Here is a 12,615-nt window from a genome sequence, read left to right on the forward strand (position 1 = left end):
CTAGATGGCATGGCAAACCGTGATTAAAAAGGAATATAAAGCTTCTGAAAACCACCTCATGGTTTTGCTGGATGAAGAGGGGGGAAATGCATGAATCGGACTTAGTTTTTTAACTGTCATAATCTAACACTAAACTGTAGTTTGGTCTTCCATGCAAACCAGTCCATTTGCTGTTCTTTCTAAGTTATCATTCTATAGCTTGCATACTGTAAAGGGCTGCAATACAAAATCACAAAATTTAGTTACAAATGTTTGGAAGAAGGTTGACTACGAAACATGACGATTTATACCATCTGCTAAAGTTCTACCATACTTTGATATAAATGCAATGCACAATTCATATAACACCACCAGCCCGTCCCCCCAAAAGTTCAGTAATCCAGAAAAGGATTTCATGGCACAGATCCAAGAAAGCATGTGTGGGAGATTTGGACTCACATTTCTTGAACAGTAGTACACTAAGCTGCGTGGAAAACCTCTTTTGAAATGAAGATTTCAAAAGCAATTTGTGATGTGCACAGGGGCTCCTATTCAGAATAAAGGTTCAAAAATCCCATTGGGCATTTGAATTAGTTTGGGTGCATTTAACGTAGCTGTTTGTATCCCAGTCTATGTGCTTGTCTGCACAATCCTATGCATATCTACAGCATCAATGGGACTTTCTTCCAGGGTAGGGCAAATAAATTATTATTACTATTATTATACTGTAGCATTGCAGCCTTAATCTTTGGATATTAGTGAGATTTAGGAACATTAAACTATTACAGCCATTACTTATGTAGAAACATGGCTGTATCCAAAGTGCCACGAGAAGCTTCCAGACTCCCTATTTTGGGGTGGGATTCAGTCCCATCCCAACAAATTCAGGCTGTGCAATTTGAAGCTCTCGTAAAACAAATCTACTTAAAAGATCAGGCATTTTCCTGATAACAAAAGTGACATGAAAATGCACTGAAAAGTGCGGCAGAACACTTGCTTTGATGCAGCACCATCTAGCCTCCCCACAAACAAATCAGGATGTATGCTAATTAAATAGCCAATATCCTCCAATCTCTCCACAAACAAATCAGGCTGAACGCTAATTAAACAGGTTGTCTGGGAGCAACCATACAGCCATGATTCATGGAAAAGAAAATGGCTGCTAGTGTTCCATAAATGCTTGTTTTTGACCTTGGCATGGTAATTCATGCAGTACAATCACAGGGGGGTTTCATAGTAGTTCTCAAGCTTCTTTTTGGACAATAGGTTGGCCAAGCCGTCTTTGGATTTAGGATCACTTTTCTCATGCAGTACTCAAGTGTGAGGTGTAAAAGCAGCCCTTCAATAAGCAGAAGGCATATTCCACACACAGAAGAGCACTGATGTTCTTCCTTGGGAAGACTTCATAGAACTAATGCTTGGTGTACATGATGAGCCTACCGTAGAAACCAGCAGTCATAAATTTCTTGGTAAACACACCCAAGCCATACATTTAAAGCATGTGGCTTTCCCAAAGAATCCTGAGAACTGTAGTTTGTTACGGGTGTTGAAAATTGTAGCTGTGATGGGTAAACCACAGTTCCCAGGATTATTATTATTTGTGTGGATGGGGAGTCATATGCTTTTAAATGCATGGTGTGGATATTACCCAACATCACTATTGGTAGTTTCAGCTATCACCCTTATTAATACAGTGGTGCCTCGCAAGACGAAAATAATCCGTTCCGCGAGTCTCTTCGTCTAGCGGTTTTTTCGTCTTACGAAGCAACCCTATTAGCGGATTAGCGCTATTAGCGGTTTAGCGGCTTAGCGGCTATTAAAGGCTTAGCGGCTTAGCGGCTAAAAGGCTATTAGCGGCTTAGCGGCTTAGAAAAAGGGGGGGGGAAGTGAAAAAAATCACAAGACTCGCAAGACGTTTTCGTCTTGCGAAGCAAGCCCATAGGGAAATCCGTCTTGCGAAGCGCATCGAAAAACGGAAAACCCTTTCGTCTAGCGGGTTTTTCGTCTTGCGAGGCATTCGTCTTGCGGGGCACCACTGTATAGTCCACCTTTTTGACAGTTCCGTTTGCCACCCAGTTAAGCCAGAGTAATTGGATTTCACATGGCTTTACTCCCCACAAAGTGAATGGGACCATACTATGTAATGTTCAAACACTTTAGCCTAACTTGGGCAAGAGGAGAATGTCCCCCAGTTTGAAGCATTTGTAATTCTTTCTTGATGGGTATGGGCCTGGATAGCTCAGTTGGTTAGAGCATGGTGCTGATAATGCCAAGGTAGCAGGTTTGCTCCCGATATGGGACAGCTGCGCATTCCTGCATTGCAGGGGGTTGGACTAGATGATCCTCAGCGTCCCTTCCAACTCTATGATTCTATCCAGGTGTTGTGCTTATTGTACAAGCAGAAGTAAAACATACCCTAGTGGGAAGCCACTAGGCAGGCAAGGTTTTCTTACCTCTTATTGCTTGCTGGGCCTACATTACTCTACAGATACAGCAGGGTTACTGTGCCAGCAGAAATTTCTCATTTCTCCTTAAATAGGTACTTAAGTGGGACATCATGAAGTGTGCAAGCAAAAGAACTGCATACCCCACCGTGCTCTGTGACAGGTTGTCCCCTAAACCTGGCTACTCACAGTAAACAGGTGTGCATTATTTCTCCTGTTTATTAGACCTCAGGTGCTGATGATAAGACTGCCAGTAAATGGAAAGCAACCTGGTTGGTGCTTATTGCAAGGGATATCTGTCCACTGTATAATAGACTAATAACACCATCTTCATTTCACTGAGCTAGTATACAACCGTTGTTAAGGTGTCAACTTGTCAGAGAAATCAATGGCAATTTTATCAGTCCCTATCTATTTTAAGAGAAGCCATTTTTATCCCCAAGAACAATTCTGAAGAGTAAACACTCATTTCTTTAAGAGCGTTTCATCTATACTCGGAGCATTGATGTGTGAATTGCAATTCACTATTCAGGCATCCAAGCATGACACTTGATATCAGTGCTGAACAGAGTGTGTTTTAACACACTATTCCAGCTTTTCTACAATCAAATCTTCACTAATAAGAATGGAGACCTTGTTACCATGTCATGACCTGTGGAGCGAGATAGCTACCTTTGCCGTGTCAATACCTTTGCACAGATGAAAGAGCTGCTAATATTGCCTAACTGAAAATATTTCTAGTACTTTCTTTATTTTGTTTTCAGGATAGGGTCTTTGCAACAAAAGGAAATTTCCATTTCTTAAGCGGTTCACAGCTTCAAGTTTGGGCTGGTAAGGGGCTGCATTTGGGTTACATTAGGACTTCAACAGTAATCAGGTTGGATGCCACACATCATGTTGACATGACAAAGCACATTTGAGGAGCCGATAGAAATATACGAAATAAATGTTATAATGCTGCGCCAGTACCAGGGCACCATTAATGGTAGCAGTATCCAGCATTTGTCATTAAAAAATGGCAGAGACAACGTTCTATGGAAAATTATTCTTTGCAGAATTCAGAAGAGTGGCTGTGGTCCAACATGGCTCATGCTAAGATGACTGAAGTCCACTGACCTCAGTAGCCCTAAAGCAAGTCAAACACTGTGGTGGATTTGTGCTGTGTGCCAGTGTGTGCAGTGGTTAAACTCAATTATTGTAAAGTGAATACAGATGAGCGATTACATATATTTTGTTTCCAAGTACAACAGTTCATTAGTATTTCAGATGACATATTTCTTTCTTTTTACGGCTTTGATTCCCCCCCCCCCCCGCCTAAACTCTGCCTAGTTTGTACTATCTTTCAGCCTAGTTTGTACTGTCTGATACTGGGTGTGCATGTTTCGCTTTCATTACAATTTATCTTTGAGAAGGAGAATTACTGCATCAAGCCAGGTATTTGACTAGATGACCTGCAAGGCCCTTTTCAACTTTTTGATTCTATCAGTGTCAAAACAACTTTCAGAAATATCTCTATGGCCACTAGCACCTTAGAGATCAACTAAGTTTGTTTTGGGTAATTTTTGTACTGGACAATTTTTTTTTTGTTTTTTATTTTGACTGCGTCAGACCAACACGGCTACCATACCCAGAACAAACTTAGTTGGTTTCTAAGGTGCTACTGGACAATTTTTTAAATTTTATTTATTTCGACTGTGTCAGACCAACACGGCTACCTATCTGAATCTATAGCCACTGTTTGAGATATTTCTATTCACTGTTGGGAGTTTTCACTGTTGGGGGTTTCTAGGTTGCTTTGAAAAACTGGTTCTCTTTTGATGTCCTTCAGTAAGGCTTACCGCAATTTAATGTCACAATTGGCTAAGATTTATGCAGGGTTTATCAATATTGCACACAATCCTGCTTCACTCCCAGTCACTTAAGCACCCTGCATGCAGGATTGCTCCCTGACTTGATAAATATATCTCATGACGATTTGAAATAGAGCTATATGAAATAATCTATCTCACTTTAACATGGGACATTTTGATATTCTAGCATATGCATCTGAATGCTATAGATAACATAGGCCCACTTAGCATGACCTAGAATCTATGCCTTCTCCCTGGTCACCTCCTGCTCACAGAAAATTAGTTGTCCAATTCATTTGCCACAAGCAGAATCTAGCTATTGCAAACCTTTTCTGTGGGGGTTGGAATCATAGTGTACAAAACTGTATGTCCTGTTGATGGCAGATGAATCAGATTAGCGGCTAGGGGTAGAGAAGGAAGAAGGCAAGCATTGTGAACAGATGGGCTTGCATGTACCAATCCCTGCAATCTGGAAATTCATCCATTCTACACTGCATGCATAAATTTGACCAGCACTGCTGCTCTGCAGATAAAGCCATTGCCATACATGTAGACGACTAAGGAACAAACATTCCACCTTAATACATCGCCAAACTAAGGAACATAAATAGATGTTCAGAACAAATTTGACACATGATATAAATGAAAGTGGTATTTTACTCCACTTACGTCAAATAATGAAAACTGAAATATTTGCATCCTTGGTTCCTTTAACATTCAGTTTTGGAATTTAAGTACAACTGAAAGATGGCTGCCCTCTTAATATTAGGAACCTGAAAGTTGACTGCTCCTTCATCTCTGTCAAGGAAGGAGAATGGTATAGCAAAACAAATTTTAAGCTGCTTTTTCTCACATGATAAAATATGAAGGCTTTAGGTGAAGATTTGAAACAAAGAACAAGACAATTCTAACTTGAATTGGAGTAACTAAAAGCTGAAATTACTTTTCAGATGCACAGTTTGGTTTGATAACTACCATTTTCCACTTCCAGCTTCTCATTTTGCCTGAATCTTAAGGCGGCAGCTTCCAATGTGCATTTACTGTGCTATAATCCATACTTTCTATATAAGCATCAAAGGTAACATCTCTTGTTAACATCATACATAAAGAAAACGTGCACCCACAATAGAGAAAACTACATGGCGTAACTTCTCTGTATCCAGATTGCAGATTTGAATGCTCACCCATATTTGCCAGCCAAGAGCCAGGGCGAACAATCAGCAAAATCATGTGATGTAACTCTTTAGTATCATTTGACATTGCATATATGAATGCTCACCTATATAAAATTCTCCCCACACATGGGGTGGGTGGGGGACACACAATAACATCAAGTTTAGGTATTAGTTGTTCTCACATGTTAACTTTACACAGGTAGTTATATTTAAATATGTATATATACAGTGGTACCTCGGGTTAAGTACTTAATTCGTTCCGGAGGTCTGTTCTTAACCTGAAACTGTTCTTAACTGAAGCACCACATTAGCTAATGGGGCCTCCTGCTGCTGCCGCGCCGCCGGAGCACAATTCTGTTCTCATCTTGAAGCAAAGTTCTTAACCTGAAGCACTATTTCTGGGTTAGCGGAGTATGTAACCTGAATCATATGTAACCTGAAACGTATGTAACCCGAGGTACCACTGTATGGGGAAACATTGATGCATAATGATCCCCACCTGTGGGCTGCACTGGTGTCCAGCAATGAGCGCAGCATCTGATTCTGCTGATTGTGAAATTTGGTTCTCAAAAGCAGGTTGCTTTAAGCGGTTCCCCCAAAAAGATTGGAAACATGTTCTTAGGATTTTCACAGTGTGCAGCTACAGAAAAGCTGCATAACATGATATGGTAGATTTAGTTAAGCGCCTGCAATGGCATTAACTGAAACAGTTGGCAGTTGCCTACAGTTTCAGCTGCTATTCTACATAATGCCCAACTACTTTAATAGAAACTCCACAACTGCCTATAGCCTTCTATAGTCATTCCTGCAGCACTGAGTTAATACTGGTAGAATCTGACAACCTTTAGCTCCAGGGAGTGTATTTGGCCACAAACCTGCCTTGTCAGACTCATTATGCTTCTTCTCTTGGTGATTGTATTGATCTAAATCCACTTATGCATCTTTTAATAAAAAGTGCCAGGAAAGAAATGCAGTGGTTCCAAGCAGAAATCCTTTCTGAAAACCTTCCATTGTGTTGCTATTATAAATAACATATCTACTTTTTAAAGATGAAGGAGGATGTGGTCACTTTTGGCTCATCCCATCAATGGTGACTTGATAAGTATGAATGATTGCAGATGATTCTTCAGCAACACCATGTAAAATGGATGGAAATTTTATTTAATTGCTGTGATGGAAATTATTCTTTCTTCAACTGCAGAAGAGAAATGGTCATTTGACACCTTACAGTCATTTTCATGCTTCATTCAAAATGCAACTCTAAAATTACTCTCTTACATTGCTTTTCAGCCATTCCCATTTCAACAGTGAAAGGAACGTAATAGGGAGGTTCTTAACATTATCTGTTATAACACCTTATTTAAATAACCCTCTTAAACCTGACTTCCACCAAGGGAAAGGAATGGCACTAGAACATCCATCTTGTTTTACAGTTCTGAGACACTGATGGTATCCAACGATGTTTCTAGCTCTCTATTGGTGGCATCTCAAGATTCCCACATAGCACTCATGCACTCCATAGTATCCCCCCATAAGTAACAGCAACTATTCATAGCTACTCACTATAGTAGGGTTTGACCTGAGAAACTCTAAAACTCTGTTTAACTTTATTAACATGGAGTGTTTGGAAACATTTTTTTAAAATAAAGTTTTCCCTTGACCAGCAAGGGAAATTGTCAGCCAGGAGGCCTCCAGCAGCAGCTGGTGAGGTTCTCAGCCAAGTTCTTCAGATATTGTCCACCCGCAATGACAGCTCGTTGGCTTCTGCCCTGGCATTTACTTAATCTTCAGAACAGATTTCCTGGCACTAGGAAACTTAATTTCTGACTCCTTTGACCCAGATGCTGGCCAAAATCTTGTTTGCAATCTGTACAGAACAGTCTGTTTTTTTCTCCCTAAGAGCTGGTTTTTTTGCTGTTAAATTTCTCTAAAACAGTCATATTAATATGCTCAAAAATCCACTGTTGAGTTTCAGATAAAGGATCACATCTGTTCATGAAAATCTTCTTCTCTGCCGGATTGCAATCAATGCAGCTGCTGCTCACCGGATGGAACAAAGTTTTGTCCTGTGGGGATGAGAACAAAAACGCATTAAGAAGCAAATGCCAGCTGATTAAAAATGGCCATGTTTTGGGGAACAGAGGTTTTATAAAAGTCAAGCCAAGCTTCTTTAAGATTTGGACAGCTCTTCTGCCCAGAATAAAACAGAGCGATGGTGTAGAATGCTTCCAGACTATTTCCAGCGTATTGTATGTAGGTGGCTGTCTAGAGTAAAATATTTAACAGTTATGAATGAAGGCACTGATATTAAAGACAAGCCTGGATGACTTGCAGAGGATCTGCTCCCTCATTTCCCACAACTGCAACTCTGTGCCAACATGCTTGATCACTGAGCTTTACTCCTGCACCACTTCTGTGGCAATTGGTTGTCTGAATCATTCACCAACACCACCGTGGAAGGGAAGTAGTGCAGTGGTAGAGCACCTGATTTCCATACAAAAGGCCCCATGTTCAATCCTTCGCATCTCCAGGAAGGGCTAGGATGGTCTGAAATCACAGAGAGATGCAGACAATCAGTGTAGAAAATGCTCAGCTAGATGGACCATTCGTCTGACTTAGTGCAAGGTGGGTTTTCAGATGCACTGTTTGGTTTGATAGCTACTATTTTCCACTTCCACCTTCTCATTTTGCCTCATTTAGATTATTCTTCCAGCATCTAGAGATGCAATCTTGGCAGAGGTTGTGTCTGTAGGCTAGCATCATGGGATCTGCAAACTAGCCCAAGCTATCAGGGCAAGTAGCTTCATTCCGAAGCCCCTTATTGGTGCTCTCAGCCCTAGCTTCACTATTGCAGTGCAACACAAAGGGAACTAATTTCTTTTTTCCTGCGCTATGAAGCAGCCCCAATTGGAAGAGAACTCAAAAGGCCTGTATCTCCACCCCCCAAAGCCCGGCAAAAGCAGTGATTCTAATTTGGCAGAGGGTAGCAAAGGGGCTTCTGTTCAAGCGCCCAAACCGGAGCAACTCTAACTACCAGCAAGGGGGGAAAGGTGAAGCAGCAGGCAATGAAATCAAAATCCCTGCTACAAAAAGAAGCAGGTATGAACATTCTGTTTGCGATGTTTGATCTGTGGTGGCTCTTTTGACCCAGTGAGCCACCAGCTCCAATATTTGTTGCATTGGTCATCAAAGACCTGTTGCTGTGAACTGGGGATTTACTTTGCTGTTCTGCAATAAATTACTAAAGAGCAGTCTTTTCCATGTTGTCTTACATAAGATGCTCAACCCCACTGTTTTTCTGCTCAGGAAATTAAGCAGTGTTGCATTCTTCACAGAACACCCAATTAATTTCACAGAAATCGTGCAACTGACTCTACATGTCCTAAACAAGGTTTAGATTCGCCCATTATGCATCATTTATTTGATTTCTAAACTAGTTTGGAAAGCACGAGGATGACGGCAAGTAAACAAAGAAGAGGATGTGAGTCAAGGGTCCACTGGGGACAGGAACCCTGGTCTGTTGTGGTGTTATCCTGAATCCTGTCCAGTAAACCATGCCCTATTTATTAAGAATAGCTTGTGCATTTAAAAACTTTTCTTCCCAATGTATTCTGAGAATTTTCTTGTTTTTCTTATGAAGTTCCTTTTTTTAGGTTGCTGGCCTGATCCAACAAGATCTCATGTTGGCATTGTTCTAATCACCATTCCTCAAGGTCAGAATCAATTGTGCATTCAATTTTGTTTTTTTTAAAAATTAGTTTTTAAAAGATTTTATTGTATTACAAAACAGACGAATAAGCAAAGAATAGTACAACTGGGGGGAAAGAGAGGGGAGAGAGGGAGGAAGATGGGGTGTGTTGTTCTTTAATTCTGTTGCATAGTGTTAGTTTAGGGGTTTGTGTCAGCATCATGTTGATAGGCTCTCTCTCTCTCTCTCTCTGTGTGTGTGTGTGTGTGTGTGTGTAGACATTGTGAGATGTTAGGGGTCCAAAGCTTGGTTGATTGTGTTCAGGTGGTTACATTGTGGTGTTGGGGTTGGGTTGTTGGGTCAGGTTAGTCGTGTTGATTTGTATGTTGTTGGTGGGGTTAGGTCACTGTCGTGTTGTGCTTTGTATGTGATAAAGGGGAATCACACTGGGGTTAGCTTGTCCCTGTGCTAATTTGAGTTGGTTGGTTAACTTTTCTAGTAGGGCTTATCCCCATACATTTTGGTACCCAGTGGTCTGTGTTCACTTTTTGAACGCCACATGCTTCAGCCACTACTGTAGTCACAGAAGGTGCAATACCCCCATTTCCAACTCATTCTCTTGTTTCGTCTAAAACAGACATTTAAAAATATGGTTCCTCAGACGCATGCCAGTAGGTGGCATCCTCAAGGGCCTGTTGCTATTGGCATCACTGCCCTTCCCCAGTATTCTGATGAGCCCAGTTGGCAGCCATTGTAACTGTGACAGGAACTGAGGACCACTGTCCTATGTGGCAAGATGTGTCACTACAGCTTCTCAGAGAAGAATCTTTAGAATGGATTCAGCCCAGGCTAGCCTTGGCTCTTTCTGAGCAGGAAGGAGTATAAAAGGACTTCCTGTCTCAGTAGTGCTTTGAGCTCTAGCATGTGTTGTGTTTCTGGTATTGCTGTTAAGTTTTGATGCTTAGCTTGTACTATCAGCCCTATCTTCTGGCTTGACCTTGAATTAGATTGCTTTTTTTGCCTGATTCCCATTTACTGGTTCCTGATTTACTGCCTGTGGCCCTCAACCCAGCCTGGACTATGCCCAAGGTTGAAAAGCTTTTGTTAAGCCCACTCACTTGTTTCCACTTACTAATTTGGGAATGCTTTGCTTAGAGGGAATGGCTGGCTGGCATCTTGACAAGGAACACCTTGGAGGTGAGGATCTAGGACAGGCATAGGCAAACTCGGCCCTCCAGATGTTTTGGGACTACAACTCCCATCATCCCTAGCTAACAGGTCAGGGATGATGGGAGTTGTAGTCCCAAAACATGTGGAGGGCCGAGTTTGTCTTTGCCTGATCTATGACAACATTTTAGGCTTCCCATGGGCAGTTGGTTAGTCACTGTGGGAGCAAGATGCTGGACTAGGTAGGCTATTGCCCTGATACAGGAGGGCCTTCTTACATTCTTTTCTTTTTTTAAAAAAGTTCCATGTGTTTAAACTAGTATCACCAACAGACTTTTGAAATAGCCATTCTCAGTCATTAAGAAATAATCTGAACCAAAAAGGAAGCTGTGTATGTGTGTTTTATGCTAGTGAGTGCTTTTTTCAGGAAATTATTTTAAAATAAATCCCGGCCGTTACAAGTTGCTTGCTTTTGACAATCTGTCTCCACTTGTTAGCAGAAGTTCGGCTGACTTCATCAGAACCAGAACCAGGCCTATTAAGATGAGCAGCACACTGCAGCCAATACACTTGGGGAATGAAAACCAAGAAGAGACTGCAAACATTTCCTCTTGGTAAGTTTCAGTTACTTCTGGGAAGGGCAAAAGCTCTTTCTCCCCTTTCTTTTTGCAGTGAAGGCATATTATTTCAGAGTGACACCCTTTCCATAAGATAATGGACTTGCAGGCAGGCCTGGGCAGTTCAGGTAATTGGTAATGAGACAAGGTTCCTTTCCTTGCTTCTAGGTCATTGCTTTAACTATGGCCAAGGTCAGTAGTCAATGGGAGTCATTATCATCTGACGGCTGCAGTCATTTCTGTGAAATGAGCTGGTAGTCTCAGCATAGGCCCAATAAGACCAAATGTCCACATGATAAAACACACCATTAGAACTGATATTCACACTGTGAGCTTTTCAGCAGCAAAGTCAAGGTGCGATCCACCGGGCCCTGCTGCTATGCTTCCTTCTCCATTTGTTACCAAAGAGCTTGATTTAATGGGGATAAAGATGGAGGACATGTGGTTGCAGTGCTTGATGCGATTGCAGTTTAAGAGTCTTTTGTGCCAGGTCTGAATTGCTAGTAGATGTCGCCTCTGCAGCTCTCTCAGGAGTAGCATAAAGTCCAATAGCCCCGATAAACGAATGAATGCCTGAATTCCAACTCTTACGTCTCTCCCACAACTTGTTGCTGCATTCAAAGCAGAACTACATTAGATACGAAATCATGTGGAAAGAATATGTCATGGGCCATCCTATGGAAAATCATATTAAAGACATATGTCTCAGTCTCTTGGCATAGGCCCCAGTTGTGAGATAAAAATCCAAGGCTGCATGTTCAGTGATCCTTGCTTCACTGGTTCTGCACATAATCCTAAAATATATTTGGTGTGGTAAGATTTGAGGGCACTGAGGATGTGTTTGGGGGTAGTGTAAGGACTGAATCTAACGTAGCTTCTGCCTCTCTCTCAATGGGTTATTAGGATTGGCAAGACTGAGAACATTGTTCATCTTTGATGAGCAGCTGTATGAAGATCTTCATGTGCACACAGCCTGCTGTGTGGGATGACTGGTGCCATTAACTAAAATGATGTAAACAGACCATGTCTGAAAAGAATGACATTTTGAACTGCAAACTCTTCAAAAGACATCAGGTAGGATCTAAATTTAGTTTGTATTTTAAAAATCTAAATATGTGATTAATGAATAAATCCAGTGATTTGGAACAGTGATGATAATGATAATGATTAATTTATTAGCTTTATTAATCACCTTAGATGAGTCACCTCAAGGCAAGGTACAATATAAAAACGACACATTGCAATGTGAAACTCGTAAAGTGCGAAATGTAAAATATTCTGTACCAGTGAACACATCAGTTAAACATACTACAGTTCTCCTAAACCTCCACTGGCATGATCACTACATAGTTAATCTTTAAAATTGGCTCCAGCCCAAAAAGCAGCAGTCAAATGCCATGCTATATATAGAAAAGGTTTTGCTTGGTGTGTGATGCCATAGTGGGTGCCAGGAGATTCTACTACTGAAAAGCCCCTTTCCCTTGTCACCACTAGGTCTGGGCGATATATCGCCCAGGGCTGGTATGAGGGGCAGACCGCGATGGTGGCTTCACTCAGTGGTACATATATTGTGGGTGAAACCGCCACCACTCCTGAGTCTTTCTACCACCAGCGCCCAGCGGGTGCCGAGGGAGAGACAATCTGCAGTGGAGGCAGAGGGGCTCAGGAGTGGTGGCGGTTTCACCAGCGATATCC

At 41.5% G+C, this 12,615-nt stretch overlaps 1 protein-coding gene and 1 long non-coding RNA gene across 10 annotated transcripts in view; one reads left to right on the forward strand and one right to left on the reverse strand.

Annotated features, from left to right (window-relative positions):
• The window catches only part of LOC310770526, a 170,515-nt gene that overhangs the window by 37,358 nt on the left and 120,542 nt on the right, over positions 1-12,615 (forward strand). For 5 of the 6 annotated variants that reach the window (XR_014552223.1, XR_014552225.1, XR_014552226.1 and 2 more), the window contains exons 3-4: positions 10,804-10,917; positions 11,824-11,994. This is a non-coding gene — a long non-coding RNA (uncharacterized lncRNA). Of the gene's footprint in view, positions 1-10,800; positions 10,918-11,823; positions 11,995-12,615 lie in introns of all 6 variants that reach the window. The other variant, XR_014552224.1, reaches the window with a different exon arrangement.
• Positions 6,589-12,615, reverse strand: part of GALNTL6 (polypeptide N-acetylgalactosaminyltransferase like 6) — a 440,162-nt gene continuing 434,135 nt past the window's right edge. For all 4 annotated transcript variants that reach the window (XM_083631200.1, XM_083631203.1, XM_083631202.1 and 1 more), the window contains exon 13: positions 6,589-7,514. In XM_083631200.1, the coding sequence (XP_083487326.1) occupies positions 7,344-7,514 (171 nt within the window). In that variant the 3' untranslated portion in view covers positions 6,589-7,343. The remainder of the gene's footprint in view (positions 7,515-12,615) is intronic.

Source organism: Podarcis filfolensis (genome assembly GCF_964270895.1).
Source record: "Podarcis filfolensis genome assembly, chromosome: 9".
NCBI lineage: Eukaryota > Metazoa > Chordata > Lepidosauria > Squamata > Lacertidae > Podarcis > Podarcis filfolensis.